The following is an 18,512-nucleotide window of genomic DNA, read 5'->3' as shown; positions in this document are numbered from 1 at the left end:
AATGATCATTTCAGATATCCAGAGCATTCTTACTAGTACAAATTATGTCACTTTTGCTATTCATGTGTATTGGGCTTTCAATTCTAGATATCCACAATTACATTTTAGAATGTGATGTTATTCTTACTAGAAAAAAAAGCAGTTGTACATATCTGTAATTACATTTTTACTAGTCAAAATGTATATCAGCACATGCCAAAATCACATAATGGATATCTCGAATGGTTTTTCATTCGGGATATCAAATTATGACTAGTAACAAATGGGTCGTAGATATCTGAAATGGGAGTTTGTCCCAGTAAGAATAATATTACAACTATCCAGAATGTCCATTCTAAATATCTAAAATTATGGATATCTAGAATCAAAAGCACAATACACATGAATGACAAAAGTGACATCATTTGTAATAGGAAGAATGATGTTATGGATACCTAAAATGACAATTGTAGAAAGGACAAATCTCATTGTGGATATCTGGGGAAGGAAGGAAGAATTGAATGACGGATATCTGCAAAACTGCAATACATATTAAGACTAGCTATTAAATATTAAAACCGCTTGCCATGGGCTCACTGACACTCTCCCTGGTACACTTATATATATATATATATAAACATAAAAAAAAAAATATATATATATATAACGGAGCCATTGTTAATGTTACGCCATGATTTTTCTGCTATAACCAGACAAAATGTCTGCTGAAGAAGGTCTACTGTATGGAGTATGTATCACATGGAAATAGAAGAACATCATAAAACACAATATTTTTCAATGTTTAGGCATTTTATTTTGATTTCATATTCCTATTTACACTTCAAGCACATTAGGCTAACCTAGAGTATAAAGAAGAATACAGCAATACGACCAGCAGCCATATGAACACACATCCAAAGGCAAAAGAAGGAGAGTATGTAGGTGATCAGGAAGTACCATCATCATTTCTGGACTCTTTGGAACAAGTTGCCTGAGGAATGAGGAAATCAGTCTGTGTCTTCCCTCAAAACACAACTAAAGACTTCAGATTCTTTAATCATACAAATCAAGTCTCAAAAATAGTATTACTTTGCTTTTTATACTATGCAGTATATTTGCTAAGAATAGCAATATAGTTCATAGAAACATACTTATGATTATGAATAAATAGTTGCACGGCCTTTGGGGTGCCCTGATAGCATCCTGTAGGCCAGGTGCACTGGTTCAGTCAGGTTAGCCTTAAATGTGTACACGTGAGTCTTCCCGCTGACAGAGCTCATGTTATAGAAGCTCAGCCTGTGGGTCTTGAAACTCAGTCTGATCTCTAGCCTGTGTGACACTGAGGTCCTCTTCAGCGGCACATCGTGACCCTGCTCAAAGGCTGTCAGCAGGTTGTTGAACCACATCAGGCACCAGGAGCTTCGGCTGCTTTCCAGAGCTGAGGGCAACCCACTACGTGCTAGTTTCCCGCTGTAGCAGATGCCGATGATCCACGGAGAACCTTCAAGCTCCACCTCCCAGCAGTGTTCACCTTCGTAGAAGCTCTGGGCGCTGAGGACCTGGAAGAAGTTGGAGAACCTCTGAGGAGAGGATTGGTAGGGCTGTTTGGCGGCGCTGAAGGTCACTGTCTTCAAGTCCTCTGAGAGGACAAGGTTTGGGTGGGCGGTTTCTGGGTCAAAGGTCACCTCTGAAGGGTTGAGGGTGTTTCGAAGGGAACGCTGAATCTCTGCGAATCTTTCCCTCAGCTCGGCGTTCATGTCTTCCAGCTTGGGACAGGCTCGCGCAGAGTTGAATTTTGTTTCAACATGGTCGTCCTCTTCTCCCACAGGCTTGGCCATTAACTCCATGATGTGCGGTTGTAGAGTTTGAAGCTCATCATTGAATGCAGACTCATCGTCTTCGGTCAGAAGGGACTCCGCTCTGAGCACAGCTCGTCTCAGCTGCTTCGTCAGCTCAGAAGCTTGGCTGACTCGACTGCCTAGACTTGCCTCACCTGGACCTAGCTCTTCTTCAATCAAATGCATCACCTGTGCGCTGTAGCTCTGCGACAAATCTTTTATCCGTGCTAAAAGTCCAAGTGTTTTCTCTCTCAGCTGACCATTAGCTGTGGTCACCTCTAACTCCCGTTCCTTCTCTTTCCTCAGCACACTCTCCGCCATCTCCAACTTGAGGCTCAACTCTGTGATTTGAGATCCCATTCTGAATTTAGGTATGCCCATTTCCATCTTGCCTTTGCCACTGCCTTGATCCTGTCTCTCTCCAGCTGTTGCTACATCCTGGTGGTGTGTCGTGTTTGATTCTTCTGTTCCAGAGCTTATATCACTCTTGATTGTTACATGGTTGACGTCAGAAGGGCATGTAGTGGTCTTGACTTTCCCCCCAGTGGCTTTGTAGGTCTTCATGATGCTGCACATTTTAAAGCTTTTTACCAGGGCTTTGGTTCCTTGGTACTCTGCCTGGCACTCAGGGCAGCTGTGTTGGTCAAGGCCTTCTCCCATGGTCTGAAGGCAGGTAAAGCAGTAGACATGACCACAGGGAAGAGAAACAGGCTCACAGAAGAGCTTCAGGCAGATGGGGCAAGTAAGCTCCAAAGCTAAAGCTTCTGGAGGATCCATTTCAGAAAAGCTTGCTTCCATCTCACTCACAGGTATGGTGGCAGGCTCTGGAAAAACAGACAACTCAGGCTAAGACTTCAGAAATATGTATAGTTTATTGTATAATTTATTATATAAGCTTGGTGGACTAATTTGACCAGATTGCAAACTTTCTATGTAATGATGTTCATAAATGTGTGTATATGGCATAAGGGGGGAAATGGTTTAAAGGTACCATATTATAGTCATTTAAAGATTTATACTTGTGTATTTTGGGTTTCTACTAGAGCATGTTTACATGCTTTAATTTTAGGAAACACATTATTTTTCTCGTACTGTCTGTCTGAATATACCTGTATTAACCCTCTGTCTGAAACACTCCGTTTTAGCGCCTGTCTCTTTAACCCCCCCTCCTGAAAAGGTCCAGTCTGCTCTGATTGGTCAGCACTTCCAGGTCTTCCGCATCTGCCCTCTCTGCACTATTGTTAAAGGCAGGGAATAACTGTAACAGCACTTTCTACCAATATATAGTACAGTTGTGACATCACAACTATACAGATGTCATGATGGCCCATTTAAAGGCACGGTTTCTGAATACGGGCTGTGTACATTTCTATGTGGATTGAGCCTTTTGACAGTATTTATATAGCACCTCAACCTGATTTATATTAAAAAAAATTGTGGAAATCTCACTCTTTACAATATGTGACCTTTGAAGTAAATAAGTGTAAAAAAGTCTATATCAGGGTCAAAGTCAGGACTTTAGTCATAAATCCCCTCTCACTAAGAAAATTATGACAAAACACCAGTCAGTCTTATGTTTTGTATTACATTCATGTTTTATATTTTTCTATGTTTGGTTATTCTGTTCAGTTGTTTTCTTAACATTAACATCTAAATATCCAATATATTGGACCCTTGTTTGTTGGCCTAAAAGTAATCAACGTTTTCCAGTCCCAAAAAGTCAGTGTACAAAATATCCAACCAGTGTGTACATTATCAAGTGTTTGTGTGTTTTTTTAAATGGAAGTCAACTACTCCAGACTGCAACACCTCCCAAATTGCCACAAAAAATACAGAGAACATTACTTAATGCATATTTCTAAAAGGTGCAGGAAATACTGGTTAAGTTTGCGACACACCCACATGACCAAGCACAGCGCAAAGCATTTTTATATTCATGCAAGCAAAATTACTATCACAGACTAAACTCTGCACGAAATAAGGTTTCATCAAATGATGTTTATAGTGAACAGGAAATTCGAGTTAGTGGAAAATATGTCTAATGTCCATAGATAGCGAGGTCTAAGAATGTAGGTCACAAAGATTGCTGCGTTTTCAACAGTCTTGTTAAGTTTCGATTTCCAGTGAACAGGATCTCCACGAGGCTGAATCATCGGAGCCACGTTTCGATCCATCGCTTTAATTAATCTCCCTTGTTGGACTAATTCTGCTGCAGTTTGTAGGTGTGGCTTTGATTTCAATTAATTGGGATTTGCTTCCTTATATATAGATATATATAAGGAAGCAAACAAACAAGTAAAATAATTAAGTGAAAGAAAAAAAGACCTACCTATTGTAACAGTAGTCTTGCTGTGTCGAGTCTTCCTGTTCAGGTAAGAGTCAATAAAACGCAATGACGTCACACTGGAGATCACTGAGGTAAACCATCTTGAGCAATGTGTTTCAGCCTGACTTCACCCAAGTGTTTGACACCACATACTGCCCCACTGTCTAATATGGTCTATGTCATGCCCTCAGAATTGGTATATCAGCATTTCAGGCACCCCCCACTTGTGCACGCTAGTATATAGTGTATAATCTACTGTATGTAAATAAATCATTTCACATTAATGCTGGAGGACAAAGAAAACAGACAGTGTTGTATGTTTAATTACATTTATTTTTATGTCTATAAAATTGGTTTAAAGAGTAACAGCACAATCCTCAGCTCCAATCCATTTCCACACAGTTGGATGATGAAAGATAATGCAAATAATAATAATAATAATAATAATAATAAATATAACAGTCGTTATAGCAATAAGGCACAATGCCAGGGCAGGCTGAAACAACTACTGTTTTCTTCCGAGGTCTGTTTACACTGCTCTGGAATAAAAGTCACTGTCAGTCTGACCCGCCTCAGTGTGCAAACATTTCTAGACTTGGTAGTGAGGTACCTGACAGGAAGACGTGAAATGTGCATGTTGTTTCTAAATGATCATATGCTCAGATCAAAGTGTTTTTGCAGTCATCAGGTATTAAGAGAAAAAAAAAGAATGCTATTGTCCCCTTACAAACAACTCCTACTATAAACATCTGCAGGCTTGGATCCAGCAGGTATCACATCTAAATAAATCTAGCTTCCCATCCAAATATATACTCATATATCACTCAGCTAAGTCGACAGTAATTAGAAAGCGTTCTTGTGCTCGACAAAACCAAAATGATGCTAAACATTGATCAGGGTGAACCCCAGTTATCTCATAATTACTAGGATCAAACAGGCTCTAAAATAATCAAAAGCATTTTAAAGACATTCTCACACCGTTCTTGGTTGCTTGGGACATGTAGCTATAAACACCCTCCCTCCACTACACACAGATTCACAATATGAACTGAATGAATAATAATAGGTTTGTGTGTGTCAATAACTTTGGCATGTGCTGGACTTTGGCATGTGCTGTGCTGGCATCTCTTAATACTCACTCAGTACAACTCAATTTCTATACAAATGTGCTTTTGGTTAGTGTGTTAAGTTGAAATGTGTGTGCTATCATAGTTTGAATTCATATTTTGGAATGACTATGATACTGGTACACACGGTAACAAAGAGAAAACATAACATAAAGGCATATTTGTCCAGTTGTGTCATGTTCATTGTAGGATTTTCACATGAAATCAGCCAAAGTCAGTGTAAGAGCACTGAGATTAAGAACTGAATCATTTTATATGTGTGTGTTTGAAATGTTGCGTCCATGCATATAAGGACTTAACTGGGCTCTGTCTTTAGAAGACGGCACGGTCACCTCTTTCTGTTCCAGTTTATTCTGTGTCTCATAAATAGGCACTACAGTTGGCAGGTCCATCAGATGCAACATTCAGGCATTCTGGGAAAATCCTTTCAAATACATTTCAGCAGAAGGAGAGAACATGAAGAGTATATGTGCATATGCGCTTGCTTTAAAAAACTTGTGTGTGAGGCTTTTGGTAGATGTGAGTGGGTGGGTGTCTAGAGTAGTGCATCTAGGTCCAGTTCTGGCAGAGGCTCCTTCCAATAGGAGAAACTGCTGTAGTCGGGACAGTCCAAAGCAGAGGACGTGCTACCCCCGACAGAGAGCATGGGGAAGAAATGTTCCACCAACTCACTGAGGTGGCTGTACCTGCAAAACAAACATAAAACCAACTCAGGATTTTAATAAAAATACAAAGTGTGTGAACATGTGCTTTGTGACCGTCTAGTGTTTGGTCAAGTTGCTTCCACATTGTTCAAAAAAATATTAAATTACATAATTATTATAAAAGCCACATGTGCATACTTTTCATGGATTTGTTTCATCCTATAAAGGTCCTATATTGTAACAAGTGAGATTTCTAAATCTTATTTTTCATTATAAAGCAGGTTGAGGTGTTATATAAATACTCGTAAAGTATCAAAACGCTCGATCCACAGAGAAAAGCACATAGCTCGTATTCAGAAACTGTCTTTTTAGTGTATTTTGTTTTATACAAGCGTAGCTTACAAGTATTGTCTATCGCTTAAATGTTGATGAAAGAGCTGCTTGATTATCTTGTGCACTTACCTGCATTATTACTATAATTATTATTATAAAAAATCCATTTGAATGTAATTATTCAACCTTGAAATTCACAATGTTCTATTATTAGATCTGTATTATGGCTGATGAAGTTTTATTAATTTAATTCCAGAACCGGTAAATTTATGTAAATCCTATTAGTGATTGTTATAATTAATAATTAGTTTCATTGAACAAAGGCTGGTTTTATTCATTTCTGTTCTTTGTACAGCACATGCAACTTTCAGTAAAACACCACATTAGGGGTCAATTCCTGTCTCCGCCTCCTCAATGGGTTTTTTTTTTCCACATTAATGCATGTAAACCCGTTCTTCGCACTTCTTCTAAGTGTGTAGCAAAATCAACAATCCCAGTGAAAATGAGTGCAGTCTAAATGTTGTCTGTATGTTTTCATCCCTTTTATTCTAATTAAGACACCTGCACTAATGTCTGCTGCCACGGTGTCTTTTTGTCAGAATTTTCAAAGCATATCTGTTCTTTTGCACACTTACGAGGACTTGTTGACTTTCGTCCTCTCCTGAATGAGCTCTCCTTTTGGGTTGACGGTAAATAACCTGGTATCAGGCACCCCGACCTGTTTGTAGGCATAAGCATCCTGCGGAATGAAAGGCAGCAAAACAATAGTTACACAGACTAGCTTCAGTGTGACTTTAACCTTTGCAGTATCTATGTGCACTAAAAAGATCGATTGGCTGTTATAACACTAACACCATAAATCATTAGCCAGTGTTTGCTTTATATCCAACAAGCATACCCCAGAGTTTAATTCAACATTTCTCATCTTCATCACGTTATTTCTACCTGCTGAAGTATATATACTGTAACAGGTAGTGTATATTAAAAATAATAGTATGTAAAAACATTTTAAAACACATGAATGTGGATGCACACCCAGGTTTGTGTGCCAGAGGCTAAAATCACTGCCAGATATGCTACTTAGCAACTGAAGGTTATTGCTTTAGCAAAATCCGGTCGTGTTGCTTACGTTAGTCCTGTTGCCAAAGGCTGCGTAGAAGGGTTGTCTCTGTGGGTTAAACAGGTCCTTGATGTCTCCGAGACAGGCGATTTTAAACACCTCCGGCTTCTTCTCAATAACCTCTCTGCACAGGTCAGGACACACAGTTCATAATAGCTTTGAGTGTTTATCTCCTTGCATACATTTATGTAGTTAAGCAGAGTAGCCTACTTGAGGTCAGCAGTACATTACATCGATTTTTCAAACTTTTAAACAACATTTTCTCACACACAGAGTGTTCATCCCATTACCTTATCCCACAACTCTTATTTCCCTCACTTAACAGAGGAATCTTCAGTTCGTGGAAGGAAATTCATCTTCATTCAATTGGCGTCCTTTACTTATGGCATGTGCATATCTGTATCGCCTATATTTAAAATTTTGAAATGACTTGAGGAGGCGAGTTACAACACAGCCGAGTGATTATGAAATAAATCACTGATAATAAACGTCATGGAACTGTAAGCGCATACATTTGCATTGTAAAGTAGTGCTTGCTGTCATTGATGGCGGGTCTCTGCCGATTTACCGGGTCAGGGGATCGAGGAGTTGAGGAGGGATGTTGGGATGAACCCTCTGTATAGAGCTTTGATACTTCACAATTATATCCTACATGCTGTTAATTTGGTTTATTAAAGCAATCGTGTATTAGCAGGACATTATCTGTGAAGTAGTTTGGCAGTAGTTTTCACCTGTGAAGTGCTGAAAAAAGGCTGCTGGGGGCCAACAGTACAGGGCCTTGAGGGAGGACAATTCCTTTGTCATTGACCCACTGAAGGTAGTCCTTGGTGATGGCAGCCATACCTATGGCCCGCGCTGAACAATACAGGAACTTATAGCCATTTCTGCAAGGAAATGAGCGACCATATTAGCATGCTAATGTCATAAAATAGAATAAGAACAATACTGAGTTTTCCCACTTCTGCTTGAAATTGAGTCGACTTACAGCATCAGATTCCCAAATACTTTGATCAACACATATGTACTGTATCCTATTCCTCCTGATTTGTGCGACAGAGATTAGCACTTCAAATAGAACTCAATGTGTTTTCAATTAACTGAACAGCTGAGCTCGTTTTAAAAGCGCAATATAAGGTATTAGAAAATGGAGACAAACACGGAAACATCTGGCAATGCAGATTAGACACTCAATTGCAACTAGAATGACAACAGGATGAAATCATCAGCAGCGGATTCATTTGATCTGTTTTTGCTTGTTATGTGAAAGCGTGCAAGTAATGTGTGTAAAAGTTTAGTAAAAGCAAATGTAAAAAAGGGAAAAACTGTTTTGCTCTTTGACAACTGGTAATATTTTCCACAAAAGTCATTTCACATACTTGTGTATTTTGTGGTAGAGTTTGGCGATGCCTTTGTGTGTCCAGTCTTTTCCAAACTGAGGTAGTATATGACCCAGAGCATCGGACCTGCCGGAGACAGACAGTGAAGACTCATCATGCTGTAACAATGAAGGTTCAAACAATGTTCTATAGCGCTTCTCTCATAGAGATCAGGAACTATGTATTGCTTTGTTTCCAGTTGTCTTTGAGGCTATTTATACACCACAACAGGCAAGGAAAGGCTCTTATTTTTACTTAGTGATGGTGCCATCTATGTCGGATATGATGACGCGATCATCCCAGTTCCACAGGTAGATGGCAGCCTCACAGCGACAGGTGCCTTGGTATTGTGTGGTCACACTGAACACCACCTTGTTGGCTCCCTCACGCAGGTTTAAGTGCTCCTGGTTATGAAAAAAGAATTAGCCAGGCATAAAGGGGACAAATCGGTCCTCTACTGACATTAGATAGCAGGGTATTATTTTTTTTTTTTGAACTGATGACTGAATGTGCGTGTTTATTTACGATCTGTTTAGAGGTCAGACGAAGTGATTTGCGGTACATCTGGGTGATACACTGAGTGGCAGCGAGGGTTTCTGTTGATAGGCTGGAAGGAATCATGGCTTGTCGGCCGAGGCCCGCCGCCTCATCACTGTCGATGTCATCCAATGTGGCTCTGAAGAAACAACACATATCCAACTAAATCTTTGTTTTTGAGTTTTATTTCTCCTCCACAGCGTATTTATGATAATAGTTGATTATTTTCATAGTAAGGTGTCATGACAATTGAGAATATTTGAGTCATGTAACATATGGACATTGCTTTGGCACACTCTGGTGGCACAGAGGTAAACTATATGATGAGAGTTTTAATTGAAACACAAAATATGTCTCATAAATAATAATGTTAATAATTTTCCCCCAGTTTATCAGTTCTTGCATTGTGTGAGGAGACATGGCAGCAATGTAGAGGGTCCATCTTAAGGTTGTATGCACTGCCTCAAAAATGTAACTACAAGTACAAGCAATGAGAAGTTTTGATTGGTCTGACTGGGCTGATTTGTGTTTTCTTATATGGGGTTTATTTATAGGGAATCCTTAGAAATGCAGTATGTTCTAATCAAAGCAGATGAGGCATATGACATAATAGCTACAATTTCTAAATGTACAATTGTCTTTTGCTGCTGCTTGTGGGTATATTTAGTGCCTGCTTTTATTTATTTTCTGCCTGGTAAGCTACAGACAAAAGTCAGTATTTCAAGCAGAAACATCATGTACATTATAAACAAAATAAAGATTGGTAAACATGTATAAGTAGTCCTTGTATTAGTATTTTCAGCAATATGTTTGAATGTCCTTAAATACAATCAAACATTAGAAATAACAACTGTGGGTCAGTGGGACCAGATTCCAACTGAAATACAGCATGTAGGTTTATTAACTTGTGTTAGATGATTTCTCAGTGAGATGACTTACTTTACTGTGGAGGAGGAAACACTTGCCATTGGCTCCTCTTGCTCATCCTTTGAGTTATTTTGCTGAAAAACAAGATTACATTATCAGGTGCATTCTAACAAACAAACAAGACCAGTTGCTTCTGACCTAAACCTCAATCACTTCCATCTCTACCAACCAAATCCTCCCTGTCTTACAAGGACACGGCATAAAACCAATCCGAGCTTTGAAGATATTTGCGTGCAGGAGCCCATTTTTTTATAGGCACACCATCATAACTCAATGAATAACCATCAATAGGGGTTTCTAAGAACGTACCCGGTTATTGTCCATGTCTCTTCTCCTCCAGGAGAACCACCAGCGACCAGACTTTTTGGGCATCTTGTCCTTCACCAGCTGCTCTATTGAACTCTGTGTGACACACAAACACAAAAAGCAATTATTATATTAATCCTGTAATCACATTCACTTATCTTATCTCTCTGTGTCTGTCTGTGTGTAACTGGACATTCAGGAAGTCAAATTAATTAATTCTGATGATTAATCTGATTAATGACTGATGTCAAATGTAACAACAATAAAATACCTTGGGTAGACCTTTCTGGAATGTTGTCATTGACAAGATCATTGGAGCAGCCACTGCCCAGTTATAATAGCTGTGAAAGATGGAAGCCAGCTGATCAAAATAATAGACATAAACTTGTTTAAATGAAGAACATTCTCTATATAAATACATAAACAGTAACGTAAAACAGCAACATGTTTGTAATGCATGACAATACAAGTAAACTAATCTAGATCTTACTTGGAGTTGATGCAGATCACAAGGCTTGGATCCTCAATGATTCCTGGATTGTTGGTAAAATCCTGGTACGTCACAATGTGCTCCATAAACTTTTCTGCATTAACAGCAAAAACAACATGAAACTGGGAGAACCTGCCCAGTCCTTCGTGCTGGTGGTCTGGGTCTGCACTCTAACTTACCTTTCGTGATCTGGCTAGTGTCGCCCTCTTGTCCACAGAGGGACATGCTGACGTCCATATTGTAGGAGGTGGAATCTGACAGGTACTCTGTGCCGCTGTCCATGGCCCCGCTGCCCACTGACTGAGGCGACTGGCTCCCTGAGAAGGAGCCCTGCTCTGCCCCCTGCTGAGACGTTCCCTCTGTCTCACTGACAACAGACAAGTTTTACAACACTTCATAGAGAGCACAGCACAATTATTGGAGTAGTTTCAATGGCAATCAATCACTGTGGAAATTACTGAATTACTTTCACTTTATTTATAAATTTATTTAAGAATTTAAAAATCATACACATTTTTGTTTGTCATTTTAAGGTGGATATTTTATTTTTGATTAAAAAAAATAGACACTCTGGGGCGCCTGGTGGTTAGAGCAGGCGCCCCATATACAGAGGGTAAAAAAATTATATTTATAAAAAAATGAGACACTTCTTTTTTACCTCTTAGGGAAGTAGAGTGCAGCCACCTCAGGGTCCAACGTGGTCAGATCATCCAAGTAAATATCTGTTGGTCCTAGATGGTGATTACGTTTACCTGCCAAAAAATGACCCACCTATCAGTTTAACATTTATTTTATTCATTTTTTAAACAAATTAAAAAGTAACTTCACCTTTCTTCTTGTCATGTTGCTCCACTTTGGAGGCTGCCTCAAAAGCTAACCCCTCTGTTTTGTTGGTCAGTGAGCCTGCTGGTACTTCGGTCCCTCCAGGTCCACCCTCTTCCTCCCCTCCCTCAGCGCAGGGATCTATCCCACTGTCCCCCTCGCTGACGGGGGCACTACTGGTGGAACCCTTTTCATGTTGCTCAGATGAGGCACCCTGCTGTTGTGGAATTGATGACTCTTTAATACTTGGACTTGTTGCAGCAACGATGCAGTCTTCGCTCTCTTTTATGAGTTGTATCTGTGCATCGTTTGGTTTGGTCACACTGACTGTGCTTTCTTTGCTTGCAATAGAACCCTCACCATTAATTACATTTGCTGAATAAGAAGATGAGTCTCCGTTCTTCTCTTCCCCTAATGTGGATTCGAGCACCTGTGTCGAGTGAACACTAGTCTTAGCTGATAATGCACAAAGCTTGGAGAGGTCACTGGGGGTGGAATAGCCAATGTGAGCGTTATTCTCTCCACATAAAGGAAAGATGTTCATAGTGTGGCTACTTATGTCAAGGGACTGAGTCCTGGGCTGTGGCCTGACCACTGTTACACTGCCCACTCTGCCACAGCTGATCACAGGCTCAAAGCCAACGTCGAAGGACTCCTGTCTCTCAATGGTTCGGAAATGAGAACTGCCAGAATGGGAGATGCGCTGCAACTCCACTGGTGTCCTCTCAGATTGACACAGCTGTGAGAGGGAGGGCATAGAGAGCCATTCGAAACAGTGTGTCAGCATGTTTATCCCAAACCTACAGCATTCCTAAAAGTGCATTTACTTCTGTATGTGTGTAAGTGTTGCCATACCATGGGAAAACCTCCCCAGTTCCACTGCATCTGAGGCCCAGACGACTCTTGGGGTCTAACCAGAAGCTCAGAGTCGCTCTTCGGAGAGGATGACCGGCTGTAGAACACAGTGCTGTGTTGAGAAAGATAGAGATGAAGAAAAAAGGGTCAAATAACTTAACTGCACAATGCAAACAAATTAATTCATTATGAAGATGAACCTCACCTTTCTAAGGGTGACTGATCTCCATCTGAGTGTGGATGAGTGTCTCTGGTCTGTGTGGCCCCAAGCTCCTCATTTGGCTCCTCAGACAGCGAGTAGTAAACCGATTTACTATAACACACGTAATATGATATTTATTACCAATGTTTACTTTTAAGGTGTGAACCCTGAACCATGCAACACCCTGTAAAAGGTATATTGACACTGAGAATCAGCATAACTGTATATAGCTTTTAGCTCATTGATTTGTACTAGCTGCAGCTGTCCTGCACAAAGAAATGTAAAAAGTGACCGTTTTTTAAACCACTGACCTGATTTGCAATGGTGTAAGAGGTTCCTCTTTAGCAGGACTCTCCTGCCCGGCCTGATCGCTTTCTCTCTCCAACTCCCTCTCTCTTTCCCTCTCATCGGATGAGGAGCTGGCCTCCTCTCTCAGGTGAGTGTCAGAACGTATGCGTTTGCGACGGCGTTTCTTCCTGCGGGAGCCAGACCCTGCAATGGAGGATCCTTCAGGGGTTTCATCGATCTCCTCTGGAACCTCAAGAGGAATTGGGGAGGTGCACAGATGGGCTGGGACCTGGGACTGAAAATAGGAGGATGAAAATAAAAGTTTGCAATCATGAGTTAAAGATAACAGGCAAATAAAGAATTGATAAAAAGCCATCAAATGTTGGTCATCTTACCTCCTTGTTTTCATTTTCCTCCACGAAAAAAGCTTCTCCATTGTCACCCAGTTTCATGTGCAGATCAACTGATTCTCCATTTATCTCAATGTCCACCTAAAATCCCAGCAATGCATGTATGTGTCAACAAAAAAGCAGAAAGATAGAACTGTCGAAGAATTGTAGTTAAAATAATTAAATAAGACAGAGAAAACACTGACAATCTTCTCCTTTGAGCGCAGCACACCCAGCTTGCCGAAGCGGACGTGAAAGGGGGAACACTGGAAGGATCCATCAGGCTGACGCACCACAATGACATCGATCCCTCCGGTGAGAGTGGCGGGGTTAAGGCCACGGTACAGCTCCTTCACCGTCACAAACACAGTTTCTGCAAACTGGCCCACAATATTCATGGTTTGGGACTGAAAACAAAAACAAAACAAGAAGTAAGAACAGAGAGGTCAAGTGTCATGATGACACGGGAACTAAAAGTGTCTTCATTCAGTATTTTCTGTCTGCGGTTTGTTTCTTTTTTTCACAATGTCACTGTCAGCAGAACTCAGCACCACCATCAACCAATTAACCAAACTAAAAAGCAGGTTACATTCAAGAAAGACAATTAAGTATATGTACTACATTAGGTAGGCCTATGTGTTGCACATTTTCCTGTCAGCATTTTCCGGGGTTTTAGGCTAAGTTATTTCCAAACTTGTTCAAACAGAAGATGAATGATGCAAGGAAGGGATTCATGATGTTTTGCATGAACCATATTCACCTTTGGAATCAGGTCTTGATCATGTCTTATGGGCTTAGGGTCAAAAGCAAGGAGGAAAGATTAGATATTTTAAATACACTTATCTAGAAGTTTGTCACTTTAATACAACAGGAACTACTGAAGTCCTTATCTTGGCCTGCCATGACGATTGATAAACATGTCGCAAAATATGACTTATTTGGTTAATCATGTCCACACCCTAAGACCAATGTAAAACCAATCAGACATCAATTCTAAAAACTTTTTCAAAAGTTACAGTTACATACAGATGCACATAACATGCCCTAGAACAAGTAGCTTTAGTAAGTCAAGAAGTTGAACTTTGCCCATGGCTACTGAAAACATCACGTTTGGCCTAGTTGAACCTGCATCAACATTGCAGGACCTTAAAGTAGCTTCTGTGGGCTTTAGAAGTAGTTTAAGTGGCCTTATGAGTTACGGCCATATCTAGGCATTGCTTTCATAAAGTAATACCACCATAGCCTATTGCCCTGTGATACTATTTTAAATTTAATCAAAATGAGCCTAAAGGGAATACAACTGATTTGTGTGATACCTTCACTGTAATATTAGGAATGTATGCTTTAAAATATTAAAAAACTAAATGACTAAATGAAAATATAATGTTAAGGTGAATAAATACCATAACTCGGCAATGAAACCTTTGTGTTTACAACGTTTAGATTTTGTTGACACAATTTAATAAACAAATAGATCACAAGAGGCAGGATTTGTCAGGATCTGTCAGACTCAGCTGAGCCTCATAATTTCCATTATGGTCTTAACAACCCAACCAATAGCCCAATTTATGTGACTTAGCACACACCTACACAGTGAATCACACTCGTCTACAGCATCATCTGTCCAAAGTACACATTACCTATCTCTTGTCTTACCCACAGTGAAGGATGCAGATGTCTCTGGCTAACCAGGCTGTGCTCCCTTGACCTCCCTCCTTCCGCCATATGACACCACTATACAGGCTTTCCCACCACTGGAACTCTGGAACAGTCTCAAGAAACTTTACCTCCATTTCCACCTGAGGAACCTGTCAACTCCATTCCCCAGAATGTTCGGCCGTCTCTCAAGGCTTGGGCCACTTAACCCCCCCTCCCATATCTGCCTGTGTATGTTAGGCTACATTTTTCTAGCTCTAGACAACTGAGATGTAGCTACAAACATTCATACAGTTGAGCTGCTAGGTTAATGAGGACTTTCCAATTGATCAGTGGTCATGAGAGATGGCAGCGCTCTAGTCCTTTCTGTTCCGAGCGACGACGCAAAATACAGCTATGAGAGAGTCCTAGTATATTCAGTCACACGCTGATGCTTCCTCTGTCTCGCACAATTTCACAAGCTCGTACACACACTCCTGTCACACCGAATTCGTACTTCCCCACTTGCACTGCACATGACAGCCAGACCAGCAGTTTCTGAAAGGCTCGGACAGGCTATTCAAACACGCTTGGCTTCATGAAAACGCGCACACACAAACTGATGGACCACAGAGTTTCTGGGCTTGACCACAGCTCTCGGGACCATCAAAGATGAGGGTATTCTCCAGCAGATATGCTCTACCAACACCGGAAAATCCTTCACAGGCCTAGCCAATTTGGTAGGCATTCAAGCAAATAACAAATCCCAAACTGTGATGGACATCTCTGCCTGCGCTGCCTATGGAAGAGGACACGACAGAGAGGTAGGCCTTAGTTGGAAAACAATGTCTTACAAAAAGAGAGTTCATTAAAGTTGATGTAGCTAATCAGTCTTGCTGTGCAGTAAAAAAATATTGCTGATAATTCACATCAGATCTCATTCAGGATTCTGTATTTGATGTAGTGGGATTTTGACCGAAACTGACAGGTCAGCTGTATTTAGAGAGTGGGAATAACAAAAGCCCACAGTAGACAATGGCTAAAACAAAATGTAGGGCAGTAGACGGATGACAAAAGGGGAAAGACAAAGGGGTTAATAACTGATGTACAAGTATTGGATGTTTTCATCTGTAGCAACATGTTGTTTCTAATGCATTAAATACATCCCTATACTTATCCTTCATGAGTAAACAGGCATAATCCCAAACTTCACTGCCTTTAATCTCATTTCTCCTTACTAACTGTTTATTATATATATATATATATATATATATATATATATATGTGTGTGTGTGTAGACTCATTTTTTAAATTTAAAGGTTGAATATGTAAAATCTTTACTAAAAGCTATATTTAATTTTTTTTTTTTTTAATACACACAGGGCATTTTGAGGGGTACAGAATGAAAGTATTGGTTGCCAGGGTTGTCTGTTGTTTGGCGCAGCAACTCTAGGCTGGCACTGGTTGAAATGGTTATTTGTCCCAGCAGATGAGTGACTGAAGACGAGCAAAAAACAAGAGTCAATATAGGCCAAGTATTCACTCGATGGACTGAGATAAAGGAGCTGAACGGCATTAAACGCACACCGAAATGGCTACATTTCTCCTTGATCGGTAAGCTCACTTTCATGTTTACTTACGGTTACTGTCAGTCAACCTCCTCTGCAATACTTGTGGTGCGATTTGCCGGAGGTGACGGGTTCAAACCGGCTCAAATAGACTCCGGTGTCCTGTAGGCTACTGGATCGCGTCTGACCAACATGTTAACTCTGCTGCTGGATTTCTTTTATGTTGTTGCAACTACGACACTAGATGGCGGTGTTCTGCTCATTCTCCATATTCAACCTTTAATCATCTTTATAAAAAATAAATTAAAAAACAAGTTCTGGGAGCCGAAAGTGCCTTTTTTAAATGTCTTGATCAGTCTGAAATATTAATTTAAAAGTAACACAGTTCTTAATGAAGTTCTTAATGGTTAGAAAGCAAGTTTGACATTTTCTCTAATCAATCTGTTTCAGCACTGGTTGACACACTACATTCAGTCAGTCAATCATACACACACACAACACACACACACAACACACACACACACACACACACACACACACACACACACACACACACACACACACACACACACACACAGTATTTCAAATGTGCCTTCTGTAAACCCACTGTCCCAATATTAAGAACCAGCCAAGTGTGTGTAAAGAGAGTAGTCTTGGCTTTTACTGACCTTTGCCTCCAAGGAGACACAAACACACAAAGGTTACCTCACTTTGACACGCAATGTGATTCATCATCTGTCTCCCTCTCTTGACCACTGTTGAGTAAAAAAACTCTGAAAATGTCTGTTATGTGACATTTCCCCTTGACTGACAGCACTGAGAAAGTCAGACCCTCAGGCTGCAGGAAAACTATTTTACGGAAGGTCTTGTAAAGAACTCGATTAAGGACACAAATTTCCTGCGGGACTGCTTTAAAAAATACTTTCGTTTTTAAACACAGTTTTATTCCGAATAAGTCAGCTACCCATGTGTTGCTATAAACAATATAATGCATACAACTCAAACAACTTCCGCAATGGCTTTACGTGTCATCGTATGACGCAACCCACTGTAACTACTGAAACTCTCGACACTTAACAGTCAAGTTAAAACACAAGCACATAAACAAATTTGCTCAACCGTTACTTCAAACGTTTTAAAAAATCAGAAACGACCTATTTCTGGCACAGCGAGAGCCACGTCTTCACCGTTCAGAAGTGGTTTGTAACCCAGGGACTTCAGTGGTAAAACATCTTCACGACTTGTCCTTAACAACGTGTAAGTTACAGCAAGTAAACCTAATCAGACTAGTTAACACCTACCGCGACTGTTTATGTTGTTACAGGCCGTGTTTTCTTCCTGCGTTGATGCTGAGAGAGTGTGACAGCAGTTTACCTTTCAGATCGCTCCTCAGACAGAAAACAGGACACCTTCCTCGTTTGCTGCGCCTGCGCGGATCGCACGTCAATCACTCTCAGAGCCAATGAGCAAATTGAAAAAGGAAATATGTCCCGCCTCTACAATACATTTGTAAACAAAGCGTTCAACGCTGCATACATTCATTAGTTTTTTAATTAGTACCTCATAAGATAAAGTATGAACAAGGAATAACTTGGAATACATATTATTATAATACTAAATAAAAATATTCAATAATAATATTTTATAATTTAAAAACCAAGTAAAGATTGGCAGTAGCTCAGTCCATAGGTGACTTGGCTGGGAACGGTAGGGTCGCTGGTTCAATTCCCTGTGTGGACCATGTATGGAG

The 18,512-nt window shown here is 40.3% G+C and overlaps 2 protein-coding genes across 2 annotated transcripts; both read right to left on the bottom strand.

The window, feature by feature from the left end:
- Positions 1-888: 888 nt before the first annotated feature.
- trim107 (tripartite motif containing 107) lies at positions 889-4,233 on the bottom strand. The gene is made up of 2 exons (XM_083939678.1): positions 4,147-4,233; positions 889-2,641 (listed from the first exon to the last, which is right to left on the bottom strand). The coding sequence occupies exon 2, from the start codon at positions 2,613-2,615 to the stop codon at positions 1,137-1,139; it is 1,479 nt and encodes a 492-aa protein (XP_083795804.1). The 5' UTR covers positions 2,616-2,641; positions 4,147-4,233; the 3' UTR covers positions 889-1,136.
- Positions 4,234-4,468: 235 nt separating this feature from the next.
- LOC310965601 (phosphatidate phosphatase LPIN2) lies at positions 4,469-18,192 on the bottom strand. Its single transcript, XM_083939297.1, has 20 exons — positions 18,064-18,192; positions 13,766-13,966; positions 13,566-13,661; positions 13,194-13,465; positions 12,886-12,993; positions 12,681-12,792; positions 11,832-12,564; positions 11,662-11,755; positions 11,183-11,370; positions 11,004-11,097; positions 10,785-10,854; positions 10,517-10,609; positions 10,220-10,281; positions 9,269-9,419; positions 8,999-9,147; positions 8,744-8,830; positions 8,099-8,251; positions 7,377-7,491; positions 6,883-6,986; positions 4,469-5,956 (listed from the first exon to the last, which is right to left on the bottom strand). Exons 2-20 carry the CDS (start codon positions 13,955-13,957, stop codon positions 5,806-5,808), a joined length of 3,024 nt encoding a protein of 1,007 aa, XP_083795423.1. The 5' UTR covers positions 13,958-13,966; positions 18,064-18,192; the 3' UTR covers positions 4,469-5,805.
- Between the last annotated feature and the right edge of the window lie 320 nt (positions 18,193-18,512).

The sequence above is a fragment of the Echiichthys vipera genome (genome assembly GCF_963691815.1).
Source record: "Echiichthys vipera genome assembly, chromosome: X".
Lineage (NCBI taxonomy): Eukaryota > Metazoa > Chordata > Actinopteri > Perciformes > Trachinidae > Echiichthys > Echiichthys vipera.
The sequence above is the reverse complement of the archived record's forward strand: the minus strand, read 5'-3'. Positions and strand labels throughout refer to the sequence as shown.

What these genes read in the sequence shown, in the direction of transcription:
- trim107 (XM_083939678.1), bottom strand. Translation starts at nt 2,615, where the DNA reads ATGGAAGCAAGCTTTTCTGAAATGGATCCTCCAGAAGCTTTAGCTTTG.
- LOC310965601 (XM_083939297.1), bottom strand. Translation starts at nt 13,957, where the DNA reads ATGAATATTGTGGGCCAGTTTGCAGAAACTGTGTTTGTGACGGTGAAG. An exon ending in CACTAGCCAGATCACGAAAG is followed by an intron (nt 11,098 to 11,182) that starts GTAAGTTAGAGT and finishes CTGTTAATGCAG; the next exon opens with AAAAGTTTATGGAGCACATT. An exon ending in TCCAGAAAGGTCTACCCAAG is followed by an intron (nt 10,610 to 10,784) that starts GTATTTTATTGT and finishes TGTGTCACACAG; the next exon opens with AGTTCAATAGAGCAGCTGGT.